A 19,005-nucleotide genomic window follows, 5' to 3' on the forward strand; every position below is an offset into this window, starting at 1 on the left:
TCGAAGTGTCTCTGCGCGTCGAGTCGGCGCGCCGCACGCGCGCGCACGCCGCCCGCGCACGGCGCCGCGTCCACCAGCACCACCAGCGAGCCGCTATGTATGTATGTATGTGAAACATAACTGACCAGCCACCCCGTACATGACGACGTCCTGCAGCACGGCGTCGAAGTGTCTCTGCGCGTCGGAGTCGGCGCGCCGCACGCACGCGCGCACGCCGCCCGCGCACGGCGCCGCGTCCACCAGCACCACCAGCGAGCCGCTATGTATGTATGTATGTGAAACATAACTGACCAGCCACCCCGTACATGACGACGTCCTGCAGCACGGCGTCGAAGTGTCTCTGCGCGTCGGAGTCGGCGCGCCGCACGCACGCGCGCACGCCGCCCGCGCACGGCGCCGCGTCCACCAGCACCACCAGCGAGCCGCTATGTATGTATGTATGTGAAACATAACTGACCAGCCACCCCGTACATGACGACGTCCTGCAGCACGGCGTCGAAGTGTCTCTGCGCGTCGGAGTCGGCGCGCCGCACGCACGCGCGCACGCCGCCCGCGCACGGCGCCGCGTCCACCAGCACCACCAGCGAGCCGCTATGTATGTATGTATGTGAAACATAACTGACCAGCCACCCCGTACATGACGACGTCCTGCAGCACGGCGTCGAAGTGTCTCTGCGCGTCGGAGTCGGCGCGCCGCACGCGCGCACGCCGCCCGCGCACGGCGCCGCGTCCACCAGCACCACCAGCGAGCCGCTATGTATGTATGTATGTGAAACATAACTGACCAGCCACCCCGTACATGACGACGTCCTGCAGCACGGCGTCGAAGTGTCTCTGCGCGTCGGAGTCGGCGCGCCGCACGCGCGCACGCCGCCCGCGCACGGCGCCGCGTCCACCAGCACCACCAGCGAGCCGCTATGTATGTATGTATGTGAAACATAACTGACCAGCCACCCCGTACATGACGACGTCCTGCAGCACGGCGTCGAAGTGTCTCTGCGCGTCGGAGTCGGCGCGCCGCACGCACGCGCGCACGCCGCCCGCGCACGGCGCCGCGTCCACCAGCACCACCAGCGAGCCGCCCTGCAGCACAGGACGGCACACCTCCGGGATCTTGGGCGCTGGGAATAACACGGGAATGTTACAATTATCTCTTATCCTACTTTATCCTGATGACTAGCGACCCGCCCCGGCTTCGGGTGCAATGCTGATACTAAATACACTACAGGAAAACTGTGAACGTTGTATATAAAAACATAGCGGCCCGCTCTGGCTTCGCACGGGTATAACATAACAAAATAACAGTGTTTCTCCACTATTTAATGGATGTTATTATACATATAAATCTTCCTCTTGAATCACTCTATCTATTAATAAAAAACGCATCAAAATCCGTTGCGTAGTTTTAAAGATTTAAGCATACAAAGGGACATAGGGACAGAGAAAGCAACTTTGTTTTGTACTATGTAGTGATTTCTCATGTTTACGCGAATGTTAGACATTTAAATTAAACTATTTTACGGATTTTACCACGATTTTTATATTTTAGTTTTGTCCCGACGTTTTCGTTTTCAAGTCACTGTGAGCTCATTCTGCGTAGATCGGACCACCAACAGCAAAATTTTAAAAAGTTGTATAATTGTAAAATGTAGGTAGATATTGTAACTCTGACTTTACGGATGAACAACACCTCAGTTCCCCCCGTGACTACAGCTGCAAAGTCTTCGAACCGTCGAGATAAAAGTAAAATATTAAAACCGCGATAAAAATCCGTAAAATAATATCATTTAAATCTCTTTTATCCTTTTATTTCCCCCTACCTGCCAGCCGGAGCTGGCTACTTTGGTTTATACCTTGTTATTCCTTATAAATTTAATCCCTAATTTAAAAATGTCCTTAGTTGTTTAAATAAATTAATTAAACTTTTAAATGTTACAAGTTAGTCAGAGATGTAAAATAAAAGAGTGTAAATTGCGAACAAAATAAAAATCCATAATATTTTTTTTAATACCACTACTACTATAAGAGAACTCGTCGCCGCATTATACTTTCAGTCAGAAATGCACTCACGTGCACACCATATTCGCATTTCGCACAAAATTATACCAAAATCACAAAAATAAAACCAAGATTTTTTATGTAAATATTCGTTATACATGGATGATTTTACCACAATTTTATCATAGGTAAATGATTACGTGGTTTCATTTATTAACGCAATCTCAAAGGCATATGTAGATAATATATAAATTCTTTAAGCTATTTAACCCATTTGGCATCGGAATGTGTGCCGGCAAACATGACAGCTACATGACTTTACGTGTTTCACGGGAATATAACATTATTATGTAATACATATACATATACTACATATACAATATATACTACATAATAATATCAGCCCTGTATTATATACTGGTCCACTGCTGAGCACGGGCCTCCTCTACTACTGAGAAGGATTAGGCCTTAGTCCACCACGCTGCCCTAGTGCGGATTGGTAGACTTCACACACCTTCAAAATTCCTATAGAGAACTTCTCAGATGTTCAGGTTTGCTCACGATGTTTTCCTTCACCGTTAAAGCGAACGACAAATTAACAAAGAATACACACATGATTTTAGAAAAGTCAGGGGTGTGTGCCCTCGGGATTTGAACCTGCGGACATTCGTCTCGGCAGTCCGTTCCACACCCAACGAGGCTATCGCCGCTTTATATACTACGTAATAAGGTTATATTCCCGTGACACGTGTAATGTCATGTAGCTGTCATGTTTGCCGGCAAACATTCCGATGCCAAATGGGTTAAAAACAAATCTAAACACTTACCCACAGGAGCGGCCGGTTCAACAGCGTACTCCACCTTAGGCGACCATCGCGTGATCTCTCCGTCGCCCACCTCACAACCGGTGTCCACGTCGTGGATGTTCACTTTGTATCCGTTTGGCGTTTTGGAAACTAGCGTGCATTTGAGATTAGCACCGACCTGCGATAAGTAGAATATTACCCCCTTATTCATAGATGTTATCTATCTAAGGACGGAGCGTTGCTGTGATAACAAATCTGTTTCTCAGTGCTGACGGTATGGCATATGGCAGCCTTCGCAGTGTGTCGGGCCGTTGTGATTGGCAAATATTGAGATACAACATGAATCTAGTTGGCTGTCAGATAAACAAAGCAAAAGCAATGCGGTCGCTATAATGTCACCGAGTAGAAAAAAAAAGTTGTAAATGGCAAACTGTAAGTATGTATTCAAAGTCTCTAAATTCAAAATTACATTCAAGAAAAACAAATTCTTCAGCTTTATTTTAGTATAGATTTAACCTACTCAACATCCTCACCTCGACTTTAGCGTCCAACACACAGCAGAACTCTGGTATCTCCTGATACTTCTCGGGCAGTTTCTTGCATTTGTCAGTGGGTTTGAGCTGGATGATCTTCCCGCTGTCCAGGAGGGCTATGCTGGTGGTGTTGAGACAGCGGGCGCGGTACCAGCCGCCGTCCTCCGGGTTCAAGTAGGAGAGACTGGTGCCCGGAGATAGACTGTGGAGACGGAGAGTTTATCAGATTTGGTTCAGCTTTGATCGTGTTTTTGTGATATAGCAGAGATGTAAATAAAACCAATTTGCTGAAGAGTGGGAATAACTAATTTGTCGCTCTTCGGTAACAAGATATACGCAGTATACCGCCTAAAAATGCACCAATCAGAGGTAGGGTTTCCACCTTTTTTTTGGGCAAAAGTACATCGGTAAATTGAAAGTAGAAAAAAGTACTTGATGTTAAAATAAAGTACAAAAGCTTTGCGCAATTTTTATAAATAAGACTATATGTCAAATGTTTTAATCATTCATTAAATTAGGCATCGGTGCAAAGTTTGTACAGAATAAAACTGCCGATCGGTGTAGGTCAACATAGCAATGCGCAGTGATACATAAAAAAATACAAAAACGCAAAAAAAAAATACATCTTTTTCCAAGCTGACTTAAGCCAATTACATTATGAAAATACTATTTTTATAGCTAGTCTCGTCATTCAAAGTAATAAAAAAAACCTACATCCACTATTTTGCGATATTGTTAGATTTTAGAACATAAAAAAGTGACTTAGGCCGCCTCTGAGCTGAGTTACTACAAAAAAATATAACGCTCCAAATCACCTCCAAATCATTTTTTTTAACCAAAAAACGTGACGTTTTCGAAATACATAGAATACTTGATCCAAATATACAATTAACACAATTCTTAACTGTTTTTTGACTCGGCCTAAGACAAAGTCAAGCTCCATACATATAAATTGATTAAGAAAGCTTTTCACGAAAGCGCTTTATGTAAGCTCAATCACATCTAAAACATGAAAAAAAAGCTCACGTAGGATGACAAATATACGTTAGATAATATACAGCATAATTGCATAAAAACATAAAAAAAATATACACCGTGACTTTATAGTCGTTTTGGAACCGAAAATTTTGAATTCTATATCAATAATAGGAGTGAAAAAAAAAATCATTTTAATAAAATTAAAACATTTTTTTTATAATTAAAATGAATACTCGTTTCCGAATAATAAATGTGAACTCGTGGTAACGCCACTACAAACACTACGATCGGTGCCATTCATAACTACAAAGAGACCGCCGCGTCGCGTCGCGTCGTAGCCAATCACGCGCACCCCTCTGATGTACTTATGCCTCGGCACGGCGAGCGCATACACTCCTGCGCTCCCCCGCCCGTCGCGCCGTCTTTCAGTCAGTAATGCAACACCACGCGCGCGATTCGGCTGTTTTGATTACGAAAATGAGTCATCAGTACTAATATTCAAACGCGGAGTATTTGTCAAATGGATATTTTCTTGTGGTCAGAAATAAAAAGACTCGTGTATTTTCGGGAACACGAAACACCTGACGAGTTACGTAGTGCGATAGTGGACGCCTTTAACCGAGTGAAAAGTGATAGACACTTTGCGAAAGCTTAAATACAATAACTTAAAACGTGCACGTTTGTGTATCGAACGCGGCGGACTCCATTTCGAGCAGTTGCTTCGTTACCAGGAAGTGTAAATAGGTAATTTGTAAATAAACTGTTTAGGTATGTAAGTTGATTATTTTGTAAATAGCTGAAATTTTTTAAATACGCCAGAAATACTCATAGTTCGTTCGCGCTGTTTATTTTTATTACTATGACAATAAATGAAGTAGGTATTTTATCGGAAAGTAATGCTTAAATAAAGTAGGTATTTCCGACGGTCCTAAGCCCGTGTAAAGTATGAAGGAGAAATTGGAATATCCATTTACGTATTTATTTGTGATTTTTAATAAATTTAATAATGCTTGTTCTTCCAAAGTGAAAATGAAAAAAATAAATAAATAAACAATTACGTTCGTGCCTCGTATCAGCTGATTCACGATGTGAAGTATGTACATAACGTAAGTTGTGATCTGATATTATCCCAAATACAATCAATACCATCATAAAGCATTTAATTTAAAGGTGGTAGTGTACCAGTTTTTAACTTAAAGAACTCTGGAACCGCGCGCGCGTCTTACCGCTCTTGGTAGGTATCAGCTGACACGCGTTGGTAGTGTGCGTCGTTTGTGAGAATTGTTGCGGCGCGGCGTTACTGTAAAATCATTATCAAACTCGAACGAGTGAAAAATATTATTTGGATTATTTTTTTATTATCGACAGTAGAATTTATTCACTATTTTTTCTGCGTCCTACAAACTGTTCTAAGTAACCACGCTTCGGTTCCAAAACGACTATAAAGTCACCGTGTATATATAAAAAAAGGAAAAAAAATGAAAAATGTGTAAATCAAATGTAGTTGCAAAAGAAGCCCGCCATTGGAAAGAAAAAAACACACCTAATTACAAAAAAAAAAAACGCTAAAAAATTACACGCAAAATAGTGCCATCTAGCGGTGAATACATTAAACAAAGCTCATCAGCAAGCGCGGATAACAGATGGCGCCACCACATATCATCTACCTTTGGACGCCGCTCAGAAGTTTCTGCAGCGCCGGAGGTCCTTTCACTTTCAAGTCCTCTTTTAATGACTCCAACCATTTCTTAATGGGCCGTGGCGCTTCCGTTCCGACAGATCTGTTACATATACCATTATTTAATGGTATACCGCACACCATCGCCTTATATCCCTGAGGGGTAGGCAGAGGCGAAACAACTCACTAATCGCCATGTAGTCTGTAACGCGTTAACATGGGAGAGCCTATCGCCATATTGGGCACCTATTCATACTCAAATTGATACCAAGAAGAAAAACCCAATGTTCTATGTTGAGGGGTTCCTTTTCCGCTCTTAGCCCGTAGCAACTCGGGCTGTTATGTATGAAAAAAACTCATTATCAGTGCCCGACCCGGGAATCGAACCCGAACATCCGATACAAAGCATCTACTTCGAAAAACGAACGTCGAAACGTCGGTCCGAAACGAATAAACGACGAACTTTGAATTTAACTTTACTACCAATTTACTTCAGATCCGTCACCATTCTGTAACTTAGCTAAGTGGTAGGATACATTTCCCGTATATTTTATTTTGGAGAAAGCAATAAAACTTTATCCTCGCAGATGGTTTTATAAATCGATGGCATAAGTTCTTACAAATTCCATGTCTGAAATATTGCGATGAACGGATCGGATCCGAAACACTTCGTAGTAACAAAACGTGAGATCCATCATCCGAAACTACGGATTTCGTTATTCGAAGTAGATCCTCAGTAGTCGTACCGCGAGCGCGACACAACTACTTCACCGAGCATTGTTTTTAAATACTCACATAAACTCAGCCGAATCCGCTTCGCAGTCGATAACGTAATCTTCGCACAGCTTCTGATAGTCAGCTTCGAACTTCTCGTGCATCGAGAGGCAGACAAACCCGGGTGCCGACGTGCGGCAATCCGCTGTTTTACCGTCCACTGACAGTAGCACAGAGTCGCCAATGCTGAGGTGTTCTATGAGGTATCTGTAGATGAGTTTTGTCATGAGAATTCAAGATAGTGAAGAAGCTTTCAAAATCAGCATTAAGATCGTGGCTATTTATTTTTTACTGGTGGTAGGGCTCCTAGAGAGTCCGCCTGGGTAGGTACCCACCGCAATGTCTATTTCTGCTGCCAAGCAACATTGTGTAGTCTTTGTTGTGTTCCGGTTTGAAGGACATTGTAGCCAGTGTAACTACTGGACATAAGACTTAACATCTCATGTCTCAGGATGGCGAGCGCAGTGGAATACCAAACAATACTTTGTAATTCAAGGTGTTGGTGTTTCTACTGTTTATGGATCGTATCGCTTACCATCAGGCGAACGGCAAGCTCGTCCAGTCATTCACAGCAATAAAGAAAAAACACCCATGTTTTAATTATTTCCACCGTCTGTATACATATTTGTCTTGTTTCTTATATTTACTTTAACAAAGTTTTAATTAAAACTTTAATAAAAAACATCAACACCGCTACTACGGACCAGTACAGTGATTTAGAGACTTTTGAAAAAGCTTTTAATTCAGGTGGAGCTGTGTGCGACACCTAGTGTAAAAATTGAACATTTGATGCCCCAAGTTGACGAGCCTAGTGATATATCAGACAGTGCTTCGTAATTCCAATGCTATATTAGTCTATAGGTGATCGAGGCTTACTATCAAGCCATCGACTTGTTCGTATGTAGTAGTCCACACTACTAGCTGTCAACATAACAGGTGTCTTGGAAAACTACGTTTAGCTACACAAAAAACACCTCTTGTGTTTTTTTAATTGCTTTAGCGCTTATTTTTACACACCTGGTGTGTAAAACCACACTGAATTGAATAATTTCACATTTAATGCTCCAAGGTGTAGAGCCATAGTGCTTCGTAATTCCGATGCTCCTATTAATCTATAGGTGATCGAGGCTTACTGTCAAGCTATCGGCTTGCTCGTATATTTATCCAGTCCACGCAAATAGTTTTCAGTCAACATAGAAAACGATGTTTAGCTACACAAAAAAACACTTCTTGTGTTTTTTTCAATGCTGTAGCGCTTATATTTACACGCCAGGTGTGTACAGCCGCACTGATGTTGCGCTCTTAACAGGTATATATTGCTGATAAACATAGCAACTTACGTTTTAGGCACCACACTGTGCGCAGTCTTCGATTCCTCGCCAACTTCCTTCACAGACGTAGAGATCTTCTGGAACTGCTTTGGAGCTTCTTTAACCACTTCCTTCTCTACTTTTACCTCGCTTCGCTTATCTTCTTTCGTGACCACTTCCACTGGCTTGGGTGCTCGTGTCTTCACTGGTGTGGTCTCCTTTGGCTTTGGTTCATTACGAGGTAAGTTCTTTTGTTGGTTATCTGTGGAAGGCTTTGCTTCGTGACGTGGTGAGTTCTTCTGCTGCTGATGATCTACGGGTATATTCAATTAACTTTAACTTTTGAATAGGTAGGCAGAGGTGTAGTAGCTTAGATAAAATATTGAGATTATTTATGATCTAAATTGGGAAAACCGATCGCCGTAACGAGCACAAAATATTTGAAGTTTGCTTTGAAAATAGAAAAAATTGCAGTAAATTTTGTAATCGGACCTACTACCTCGTAAGACACTTCACTTAACATTATTAGTACATGAATTGATCATGAATACAGTCAGAATTCACTGAAATGGCTCAAAGATGTATTGAAATAAATTGTTAAGATTAAATCTGTATAACATCGCATTAGTATCAACTTTTATGGTGTTATTATATATGTATAAATAATAAAAATAAATAAAAAAAAATATATAATGTAAAATAAATAAATGGCAATTAGGCCACACTGATCACAACATCGGTGTCACTTTTATACCTTAAACGCTATAGAAGCACACACACACAACATCACGCATTTATCCCCGAAGGGGTATGCAGAGGCGCAACCAGAGCACCCACTTTTCGCCAAGTGTGTTCCGTCCTATGATGTGATATAGCGAGCCTATCGCCATATCGGATACAAATCCCAGACTTCGGGCTGATACTGAGCAGAAAAACCCAAATATCACTTTGGCCGACCCGGGATTCGAACCCAGGACCTCAGAGCGCTGTGGTACCACATGCAGTACAACTACGCCACTAAGGCAGTCTATAGAAGCAGTACAAACACAACTCACTTTTATTATCCCCTTGGTGCGCATCTCTGGGCTTGAAGTTTTGTCTTCCGTCAGGCTTCCTGTGGAACTCAGCGGCGTTGCCTCGAGTGGAGGACGGTTTCAATGTAGAGACAGGGTCAGGTTGCCGGTATTTCTGAAAAGCAAACAGTTTAGGATAGTGATGTAATCATTTAGATGTCGCCATGTTTTTTCCTCTATAAGCCCTGTATTATATACTGTTCCACTGCTGCACGGGCCTCCTGTACTACTGAGAGGGAGTAGCCCTTAGTCCACCACGCTGTAGTGCAGATTGGCACACTTCCCATACGCTCAAAATTCTAACTCAGAATTCGATAAGCCTTAGTCCATCACGCTGTAGTGCAAGCATACTTCACATACCTTCGAAATTCGTACGTAAAATTTACAGGTATATAGATTTCTAATGTTTTTCGTCACAGTTAAAGTGAACATTAATTCATAGCTAAGATGTGTGCCTTGAGTTTTAAACCTGGGGACATTTATCGGCACACCGTTTCATTTTCAACTAGGCTATTGTGTTCCTCGGTCCTTATTGAACTAAAAAGGAGGAAACCAAAAATCCTTGAACACACATTTTCATGCACGTTGCAGAATTTGACTTAGGTTTATACAACTGACCACTTGTCCGGGGCCAACACTTGCAATTTTCGTTGGTGTTGTATGAAAACTGTAGACCAACTAACAACTTACATGATAGTCTTTTATGTTAAAAAAAAGGGATAAAAGAAAATATAAAAAAAAAAAATAATAGGGTCCCGGACTAATTTTTGTTCTTTAATATTATCAAATATTTACATAATATAAATTATAACACAGAAGGAATTATTAAAATCCATTAAAAATCAACTAGTTATAAGTCTTTGAATTTCGATGGAAGGGGTAATTAACAAGAAACAGAAAAGAGATGAAATACCCACAAGTGACGTCATCGGGAATTAAGACGCGTGCGAGAGAAAGAGATGAAGCGATATCCCCACATCGCGCCCACTTCTGCACATTACAATATTTTAAATATGAATTACTCGCTCAATTTTTAACCAATTTTTATGCAGTTTTCGCAGGAGTGCTTCTTTTTCGTATTATTAACCATTACATATAGAATAATGTACAAAATCAAGCACAGGCCGGTCCCCTATTGTAATGTGTATTAACAACACAATGAATGATGCTAATCAACAAGACTATCATTATTTTCACTCACTCCTAGTCCGGAGGTATATTAGGCACAAGTTCCAGGTTCCAGTATTACCTTATTCCCCTTGTCAGAACCGGCGTCATCGTTCCTGGTCGCGTCACGTTCGACGGCCGGCGAGTGCGGACGGCGGAGCGGCGGCGCCGTCACAATGCTGTAACAAGTATAACTTTGTATACTTTCATCGCTGGATAATGCTATTTAATAAGACTGTTGCTAATTTAAAAAAGGCATTAAAAACGACAAATATTTGACGAGATGAGCAACATGCATATATGATACATTACTACATTGTAGCCAGTGTAACTACTGGACATAATAAGACTTAACATATGTCTCAGGATGGCGAGCACAGTGGAATACCAAACAATACTTTGTAATTCAGTGTTGGATGATATTTCTACTGTTTATAGGCGGTGGTCTCGTGTACCATCAGGCGAACGGCAAGCTCGTCTCGTCATTGAAGCAAGGAAAAAATGATAGTTGGGGCTTTAAAATTGACTTAAGTCTAAGACAAAATTAGCCTAAAGAGGCCGTTAAAATATTACGTAACGCAATTTTGGAAGATTTTTACCCCCCCCCCCCTAACGCGCCGTAACGTTTTCCTATACGCCCCCCCCCCCCCTCCAAAAGTTATGTAACTCTAAAGTTAGAATATTTATAATTATTTTACTCAAAACACCGGAAAGTCGCTAAAATACGTTTGTTATTGTTTTAAAAAAATAAACCAATGTTACATAACGCGTTGTACCGGACTCCCTCCCGCCTGTAACGCATCGTAACGTCTTACAAGTCCCCCCTCCCCCTCAAATTGCGTTACGTAACACTTGTACGGCCCCTAAACCAGTCTGATCAATTGATGACATTAACAGCCTGTTTCACAAGTTTCAAGTAACTTTTATTTCACAGTGATCTTATTGTAAGTTGTTCTTATTTTATAACCATTTACTTAGAAGCATAAATTACAAACTGTTGATTTGATCGGCTTATACATTTGTTAACCCGTGTGTCCGCTCTTGGCTTGCCGGCGAGCCCGACAGCCACATGACATTACGCGTGTCAGGGAAAAACAACCTTATTATGTAGTATATAAGGTTATATTCCCGCGACACACGTAAATGTCAATGTCACATTGAAAGGACCCAAGAGAGCCAACAAAAATGTTTTTAGCCCGATGCAATGACTGCCTCGAGCCGTGAGATTATATTTTTGACCCTGCACTGAAACATTGAAACACAATACATCAGTCTGCTTACTTCACAAGATCCGGCGCATGTTTGACGTCAGGCGCGTGCGACGATAAACTGCAAAAAAAGTATTATTAAATGAATATAAAAATCGTATAAGCAAGCCCTCAGTTGCAGTCACGGGAACAAAAATGGCAATATTCCAGAAAAATTTTCACGCACACGTCACGCCTATACGCCTGAAGAAGCACAAGGTGGGAAAGACACCCATTTTCACCATGTGTATTCCGTCACATAATGTCATAGGCGCCGAGTCTATCACAATATAGATCACAAATTGCAGACTTCGTGCTGATATTGAGCAGAAAATTTAACACTATCACTGCCCCAGAAAATTTGATATATTTAAAAAAAATTAAAACCTTTTCTAAAGAAAGGCCTTACTCATCACAAAGCTACAAGAAGCTACATACCAGAAAACTTTATAGCTAGTTCATTACATATTAACGAGACAAACATTTCATTTCATATATTCCTGACCCTTTATTACCGAAGTTCTAAATATTAAGCGATAAAATCAAATTCTCCGATCTCGGATAGACCGTTCTTGCTCTCAGATCCACTCCATCATCCACATAGGCCGTCCTTTCATTCACTCTTTTCCAAACCTCAGATAGACAATTCTAGCACTCACTCTTATTCAAATATCACAAAAGTAGTTCTCGCACCACACACGGCCATAGCCACGTTCACTTTCTACAATCGTTAAGACTAAAGACAATAAAAATATGGAGCCATATCTTAAAGACAAGACCAAAATAACAATCTCATAAATCGATAGCTACTAAGTAAACTATCGCATCTAAAAATAGTGATTTTCACTTTTTAGCGGTTCGTTATATAAGTACTACCAAACCAATTAAAAATAATCTTCATTTATTACCTTTTTTGAATGGGTTTCGAATTACAACAGTAGCTAGATAACGAAACGCTAAAAAAGTGTGAATCGCTAGTTTTTTAAACACGATAGTTTACGTAGAAGCCATCGATATATGAGATTGACATTTTAGACTTGTCTTAAAGATATAGCTCCCTGTAATTTTTTGTCTTTAGTCTTATGATTGTAGAAAGTAAGCCTTGTGTAGTGCGAGAACTACATTAAAACGATTGTAAGAAGGCCTCTTGGCTACGGCTCCAATTTGTACTTACCGCGCAAGATTATGGCATACGGCCTTATGCCTGCCCGCCCAGTCGCGCCGCTGGCACATCTCGCCGCAGTACGGCGTCACGCCGCAGCGCGCGCAGTACGCGTCCGCCCGCGCGCCGCAGCACACGCACTGGCGGCAAGCGTCGCGCTGTAGCGCCGGCATGCCCGACTGCGTCACATTTATATGCCACATAGTATGATCGATGCTGGCTAGTGTCCTAACACAAACTACCAGTGATCATTTGGGTGCTAACCTAAATTATTGCTAAACATTGACTGCGATGCCAAAATAAGGAACTATGCACCAGTGCAGCGCACCACGCACGGAGTGTGCTGTTCCGTACTGGGGTTGGGCTGCGCGGCGCTAGTGAGACAGTCTAAGATAATGCTTTTTTAAACACTCCAGTTATGTGCTAGCCGCGATCTTTGCGCTCAAAATCACACAACTGTTACGTGAACCGCAAACGACGTGTTAAAACGGCCTCTCAGTTGTAGATAACCTATCTTAGTAATAACTGGTATTATTATCACGAATTAGAGATGTTTACGATCATATTCATAAAGAAGGAAATATAGCTTTTTATTGTACTGCTATAGCGTTCATTTTAACACGCCTAGAATGTGGCGCTACATTGGTGTTGCGCTCTTAAAGACACAACAGGTGTGATGACTATTTTGTATGATAAAAACAAACATAAACTTACACGTTTATCCCTAAAGCAACATGGTATGGTAGGGAACGAGCCTATAGCCATATCGGGTATCAATTCCAATCCCAGACAATTCATATGTTTCTTTCGAAGCAGCATTTTTTGTATTCATGTGGAATTACTCCAGATTCAGATTATTCACAAAATCTCGCATTAAGCCATCTAGCCTTTTTATTTATGAAACGATGACCTTGTGGATAGCAGGCATTGATGATACAACAGATTTATTGACCGTTGTTTAGAATAAACTATTCCAATCGTTTGTTCCATCCATCGTAAAAATAAAGCAATCCAAAGTTTTTTTCGGCATGCTTACAAATGTCGTATTCTAAACGGCTTAGTCTTGGAATAGGATCGAAGATTAATATTGGGATTGTTTATTGAAATCAGGCAATTATAGCTAACGTTTGAATTTTGAACATGCCCTTATTATAGGACCTTGGTGCATTAGGAAACAAAGCATAGGATTTTCAAGGTAATATATACATTATTTCAAAACATTTTAACTATAAAAGCCAGCAATACGCATAGCATAAGCATTGTTTGTGGCATAAAAATAAATGCAAAGCAGCGGTTCGGCATATTACGTCAAGGTATTATAAATTATAATTATTATTTTACTATTATAACATTAACACGCTGATTGCGGCGCCAAGATAATGAATTACAATTTATACAGCAAACCTCACGCTAGGAATTTTATCTCACACACTCGTAGCGAACTTAGATGACAGTGCGGCGACACACACAATACGTGTAATAAAGAGGGCTTCGAGCATGCGGACGACACGCCGAGTGTTTTAAAATTCGCGTCACCTACATAAGACTACACTACTTTGCGGGTGGTAGGTTATATTTTGTATCCGCCCGGATAACGATCACCGTACACAAGGTGTTAATACCCGCCATAGTGACCAATGCAAGTGTGTCGCGTCCCGGGTTCAGCCAGTGTAAATTCGGTTCAAACAACAGGTGCAGGGGATTTATACAAATAAAAAACACACGGGGTATGTGTTATGCCGCTCTGCTGTAGCGCTCTTTTAACACACATAGCGTGTGTTTACAGCAAACTTTTATAACACGCTTGACGTGTGGTCAGTGGTGCATTGCGCATGTTACAAAGACATTCTTTAATTCTAATATTTTAAGCTACCATAGTGAATTTTAAAATTACTAATCTTTTTCATAAATACCACATCTCAGACTTCGGTCTGAAACTGAGCAGAAAAATTATAAATACCACTGCCCGACCCGGGATTTGAACCTAGAACCACGGAGCGCTGCAGTACAACTGTGCCACCGAGGCAATCCTACTAACAGTATAATATAACGCGAATAAAATCACAACAGGTGTATAATCGGCCCGCAATCAACGTATTAAATACACAAACATATTATTTATCCACGATAGACTATTAACTAATTCGTTCCCAGTGAGGGCAAATAATTTTAATTCCACCAGATGTCGCTAGAAATAGAATAGGCTGAACATAGACTCCCTGATTTTACTGGTGTCTTATCTCATTAAAAGTATTTTTAGCCTATTGTGGATGAGATATATTTCGGCGCTTGAAGGGCGACAATATCTAAGCGACAAATATATCGGAAATGAATTATATATAAATATTTTGAATCGCCATTTTTTTCTGCTTCATTTGATCTAGTTTTTGTATGTCTAGGACAATTTAAATATCATTAGATTATATCGTTATAAAATAAAAAGTTGAATCGTTATGAATTTTCATATTAAATTCAAAACTTTAAAGCACTCTACTCAAAAAAATACTCATTGTCGCTTATATATGAATGCCTATCAAGCGTCGATTTAGATTTAGAAATTTTAGTTGGACGGCATGTAATAGTATAGCAAAAGTACTTTCGTCATATACTGCAGTTCGTTCCGGCCGGGTATGCGCAGGCGTTTAGAATTAATAAATATTTTTTTCAGATAAAGGCTCAGCAAAATGCATGCAATTAGTTTATAGTTAGTAAGTTGGTAAACCAAGTTGACCTTAAGTAATTTTACAAGCAGAATATTTAAATAAATACTAGCTGACCCGGCAGACTTCATACTACCTCATGGATAAATAAAAGACCTAATCTTTTGTATAAAATGATTTTAAAACAAACAAATCGAATCCGTATTTAATAAAAAAGCATTTATTGAATAAATAATAATAAATATAGCCTATCTCCTACATTGTCACTCACTAAAGAACGCAATTCTGACATAGCAATACGACTATTTTCTTGATCTGTCTGTCTCTGGTCATCAGTGCGGTTAGCACGTGAGGTAGCTCTTCGCACATTTGATTGACTACGACGACCTAAGTCAGGTCGTCTTCTCCTCGGCATCGTAAATTGTAATTAATCAAAGTGAGAAAATTTCCCGCTCATTTAGCAGTAAAGTGTCACTATCACAAAGAAGAGCACATTACTTGGAATGTCACTATCACAAAGGATCACCAAAGTAAAGAAAGTTCTCGCGCACGTAACCACAAAGATAGATATAATATCGTAATAATACTTTTTCCGTGCTCTGAAATGCGACAGGATGGATTGACATATTAGTTGGTTGTCAAATCTAATGTCAAATATTATGATTGCGTTCAGAAATTTAACTTAAGATTTATAATTTAATTTGTGACAAAACTTAAGATTTATTTTTCGATTTCTATATAGTCTTATTAAAAAAATAATCGGACAGATTAACAACTGAAGTTAGCTAAAATTGAGTTTCTCGAAGCCGACCACTGTTTATGTACTATGTATTTTGAGACTATGCAATTTTGTCGCGTTCGCGATTCACTTTCACTTTTGTTGAGTTTCAGAACGCGATATTAGATCCTCCAACGCGCACGCGAATTTGAACTTTATGCAGCGGTAATTAATTACAAATTGACTCTCCATTTTATTTAGAAAACGTTTGTATGGGAAATAGAAAAATGCTGTTTTGAGGATTATCCCGGCAATTATTCGAATTTTTCTCACCTTTTAAATCTTCCCTAGACCTCCACGAATAATTCAAGACCAAGATAAGATAAATCCGTTCAGCCGTTCTCGAGTTTTAGCGAGACTAACGAACAGCAATTGATTTTTATATATATAGATGTAAATATAGAAAATATAAATAGCTCACGGCACAAAAATAAAAATGATATCAAAATGTCTAATGGATAGATAAAAACACGAAAGTATTGAACAATACTTTGTTTGGTTTCAATATTCTTCTTAAATTTCAGACTATGCCTAAGAATGGCCAAAATACATAGACATATTACGTTTTCAAACTGTTTTAATGTAACCCTATATCATTTTAGATATATATATATATATATATATATATATATATATATATATATATATATATATTACCTATGTGTGATATTTAAGATGATAAGGGCCTATTTAACAAGTTTCCATTAAATTTTATTTAGCAGTTATCCTATTGCTCAACAAATGTAGATAGTACTCATTTTATTACAATTTGAGAGCATAGATTAGACTATGATATTTGTATTTAGCGGTTCATATATTTATGAGCTTTTACTCAGAAATTGCAAAAAGGATCTAATTTACATATATGTGATGACGGTTAAAGGCTTAAATTGACTTAAGCGACATTTTTTTCGAAAAAGTTTTAACTAGGATAAAAAAAAAGAAACAAAAAAAAGAGCTAATTTTAAATATGTATGAAACTTAGTGTCGCAAAATAATGTCGCTTATGACAATTAGCCTTTGAACCTTCGATATAATATTATGTGATTATATGTAAATACTAGCTTTTGCCCGCGGCTCCACCCGCGTTATAGTTTGTTATAAATAAAGTTTTGCGTTATAATCTCTCAAAACTAATAAATTTTCCCCGTTTTTGCAACACTTTTCATTACTGCTCCGCTTCTTTTCATCATAGCGTGATGATATATAGCCTTCCTCGATAGGTGATCTATCCAACACTAAAAGATTTTTTCAGCTCGAACCAATAATTCCTGAGATAAGCGCGTTCAAACAAACATACAAACTCTTCAGCTTTATATAATAGTAAAAAGTATCCTATGTCCGTCTCCTAGTTCTAAGCTATCTCTCCACTAATTTTCAGCGTAATCGGTTCAGCCGTTCTTAAGTTATAAATAGTGTAACTAACACGACTTTCTTTTATATATACAGATTGTGTGTAAATTGTGAGGATAAAATGAAAAATAAAAATATTAAAAACCAAATTTATTCATAAAATTAAAATCGAAATTATACTAGAGACCAAAATAATAACCTACAACATAACAAATAATAAAAATGACAAAAAATACTTACCATTACAAAACTTATGTAAATCTTAATATAATTTCTACGGTTACAGGGCACAGGGAACAATGTTTTATTGGAAATTAAACATTACCGATCATTTTACAACCTTCTAAAGGGCGTATATTTTTTTTGTAAATCAGTAAAAATTTTCATAAGTGTAGAAGAAATATCTATACAGGGTAACTTTTACATTGCGTTACTAAATGAAACCACAAATTCATCGTTACTTCTAGCATTGTGCCAAAGCTCATCAATAAATAACAAATACTTCCGCCTAAAATCTCTGTTATAATTTTCAAATGTTTTTATCGTTGTATAGTTTAGTGCGAATACGGTATTTCTTACTCTAAGTATGATTCCGCTCTCAAAAATTCTCTTGTACAAGTAACAGTATTAGAGCATGTAAAATTAATCTATTTTTATTAATATTTATTTTGTTTGAAACTTTCACTTTTATTATAATAATATATCTATGGTTAGAAACACTTATGACAAAAAGTCAGTTTTAAGAAAATAAGTACGTGGTTTAATTTGTTAACGCGATCTAAAAATGATCCTGTATTAATGACAACATACGTAAAACATCAAATACGCAAACGGAGAAATAAGAAGCATTAAGTTACAGAAACTAGATATTGAAATAGACGGAAGAATAGACGGACCAAAACGTATTCATAAGAACACATACGTTAAAATGTCGTAAGATATTAAAAAATATGTCCAGGACAAAGTGGAAAAACAAAAGCAATTTATCATCATGATGGAAACACTAACCTTAATAAGATTTTTTAAATTTATCGTTTGTTAAAAACACATATAAAATATAACTATTTTCAGATCTTTTCTTTATCACTATCGACCGAAATCAATAAACTTTAACGATCGCTATATTTAAATTAATCCCATGGAAAAACCAATTAAAATAACAGCCGTTATAAAGAACCGATCTCAATCTTCAATCCGTTTTCGAGAACGAACCAATCACAATAACTCATTTGTAAGCATTTCAAAATACTTTATTCTGATTGGTCGAATATCGGGATCGATCTAAAAATAGCAATCGGGATTAAGGTCCTTAATAACCACAAAACGGCGGGTAACATGGCATACATATTTCTAAATACTACTTAAAATATCACAGACAGCTTACAAAATTCGATGGGTTACGAAAATTTCATCAAATGCATAGGAATGTCATGGCAGTTTTTACTTTTAACACTAAATATATTAAGTATACTATAATAGGCACATGTA

The 19,005-nt window shown here is 38.8% G+C and overlaps 1 protein-coding gene across 4 annotated transcripts in view; it reads right to left on the bottom strand.

Moving 5' to 3' along the window:
- Positions 1-77: 77 nt before the first annotated feature.
- LOC115453310 overlaps positions 78-19,005 on the bottom strand; it is a 33,044-nt gene continuing 14,116 nt past the window's right edge. Inside the window, exons 10-20 of one of the 4 annotated variants that reach the window (XM_037445224.1) lie at positions 12,739-12,905; positions 11,599-11,646; positions 10,400-10,496; positions 9,133-9,265; positions 8,108-8,390; positions 6,789-6,974; positions 5,983-6,096; positions 3,338-3,539; positions 2,826-2,982; positions 1,072-1,121; positions 78-581 (exon numbers count right to left, since the gene is read on the bottom strand). In XM_037445224.1, coding sequence (XP_037301121.1) covers positions 426-581; positions 1,072-1,121; positions 2,826-2,982; positions 3,338-3,539; positions 5,983-6,096; positions 6,789-6,974; positions 8,108-8,390; positions 9,133-9,265; positions 10,400-10,496; positions 11,599-11,646; positions 12,739-12,905 — 1,593 coding nt within the window. In that variant the 3' untranslated portion in view covers positions 78-425. Of the gene's footprint in view, positions 582-862; positions 1,122-2,825; positions 2,983-3,337; positions 3,540-5,982; positions 6,097-6,788; positions 6,975-8,107; positions 8,391-9,132; positions 9,266-10,399; positions 10,497-11,598; positions 11,647-12,738; positions 12,906-19,005 lie in introns of those variants that run through there. The other 3 variants (XM_037445276.1, XM_037445185.1, XM_037445320.1) reach the window with 3 other exon arrangements.

Source organism: Manduca sexta, chromosome 1 (genome assembly GCF_014839805.1).
Source record: "Manduca sexta isolate Smith_Timp_Sample1 chromosome 1, JHU_Msex_v1.0, whole genome shotgun sequence".
Lineage (NCBI taxonomy): Eukaryota > Metazoa > Arthropoda > Insecta > Lepidoptera > Sphingidae > Manduca > Manduca sexta.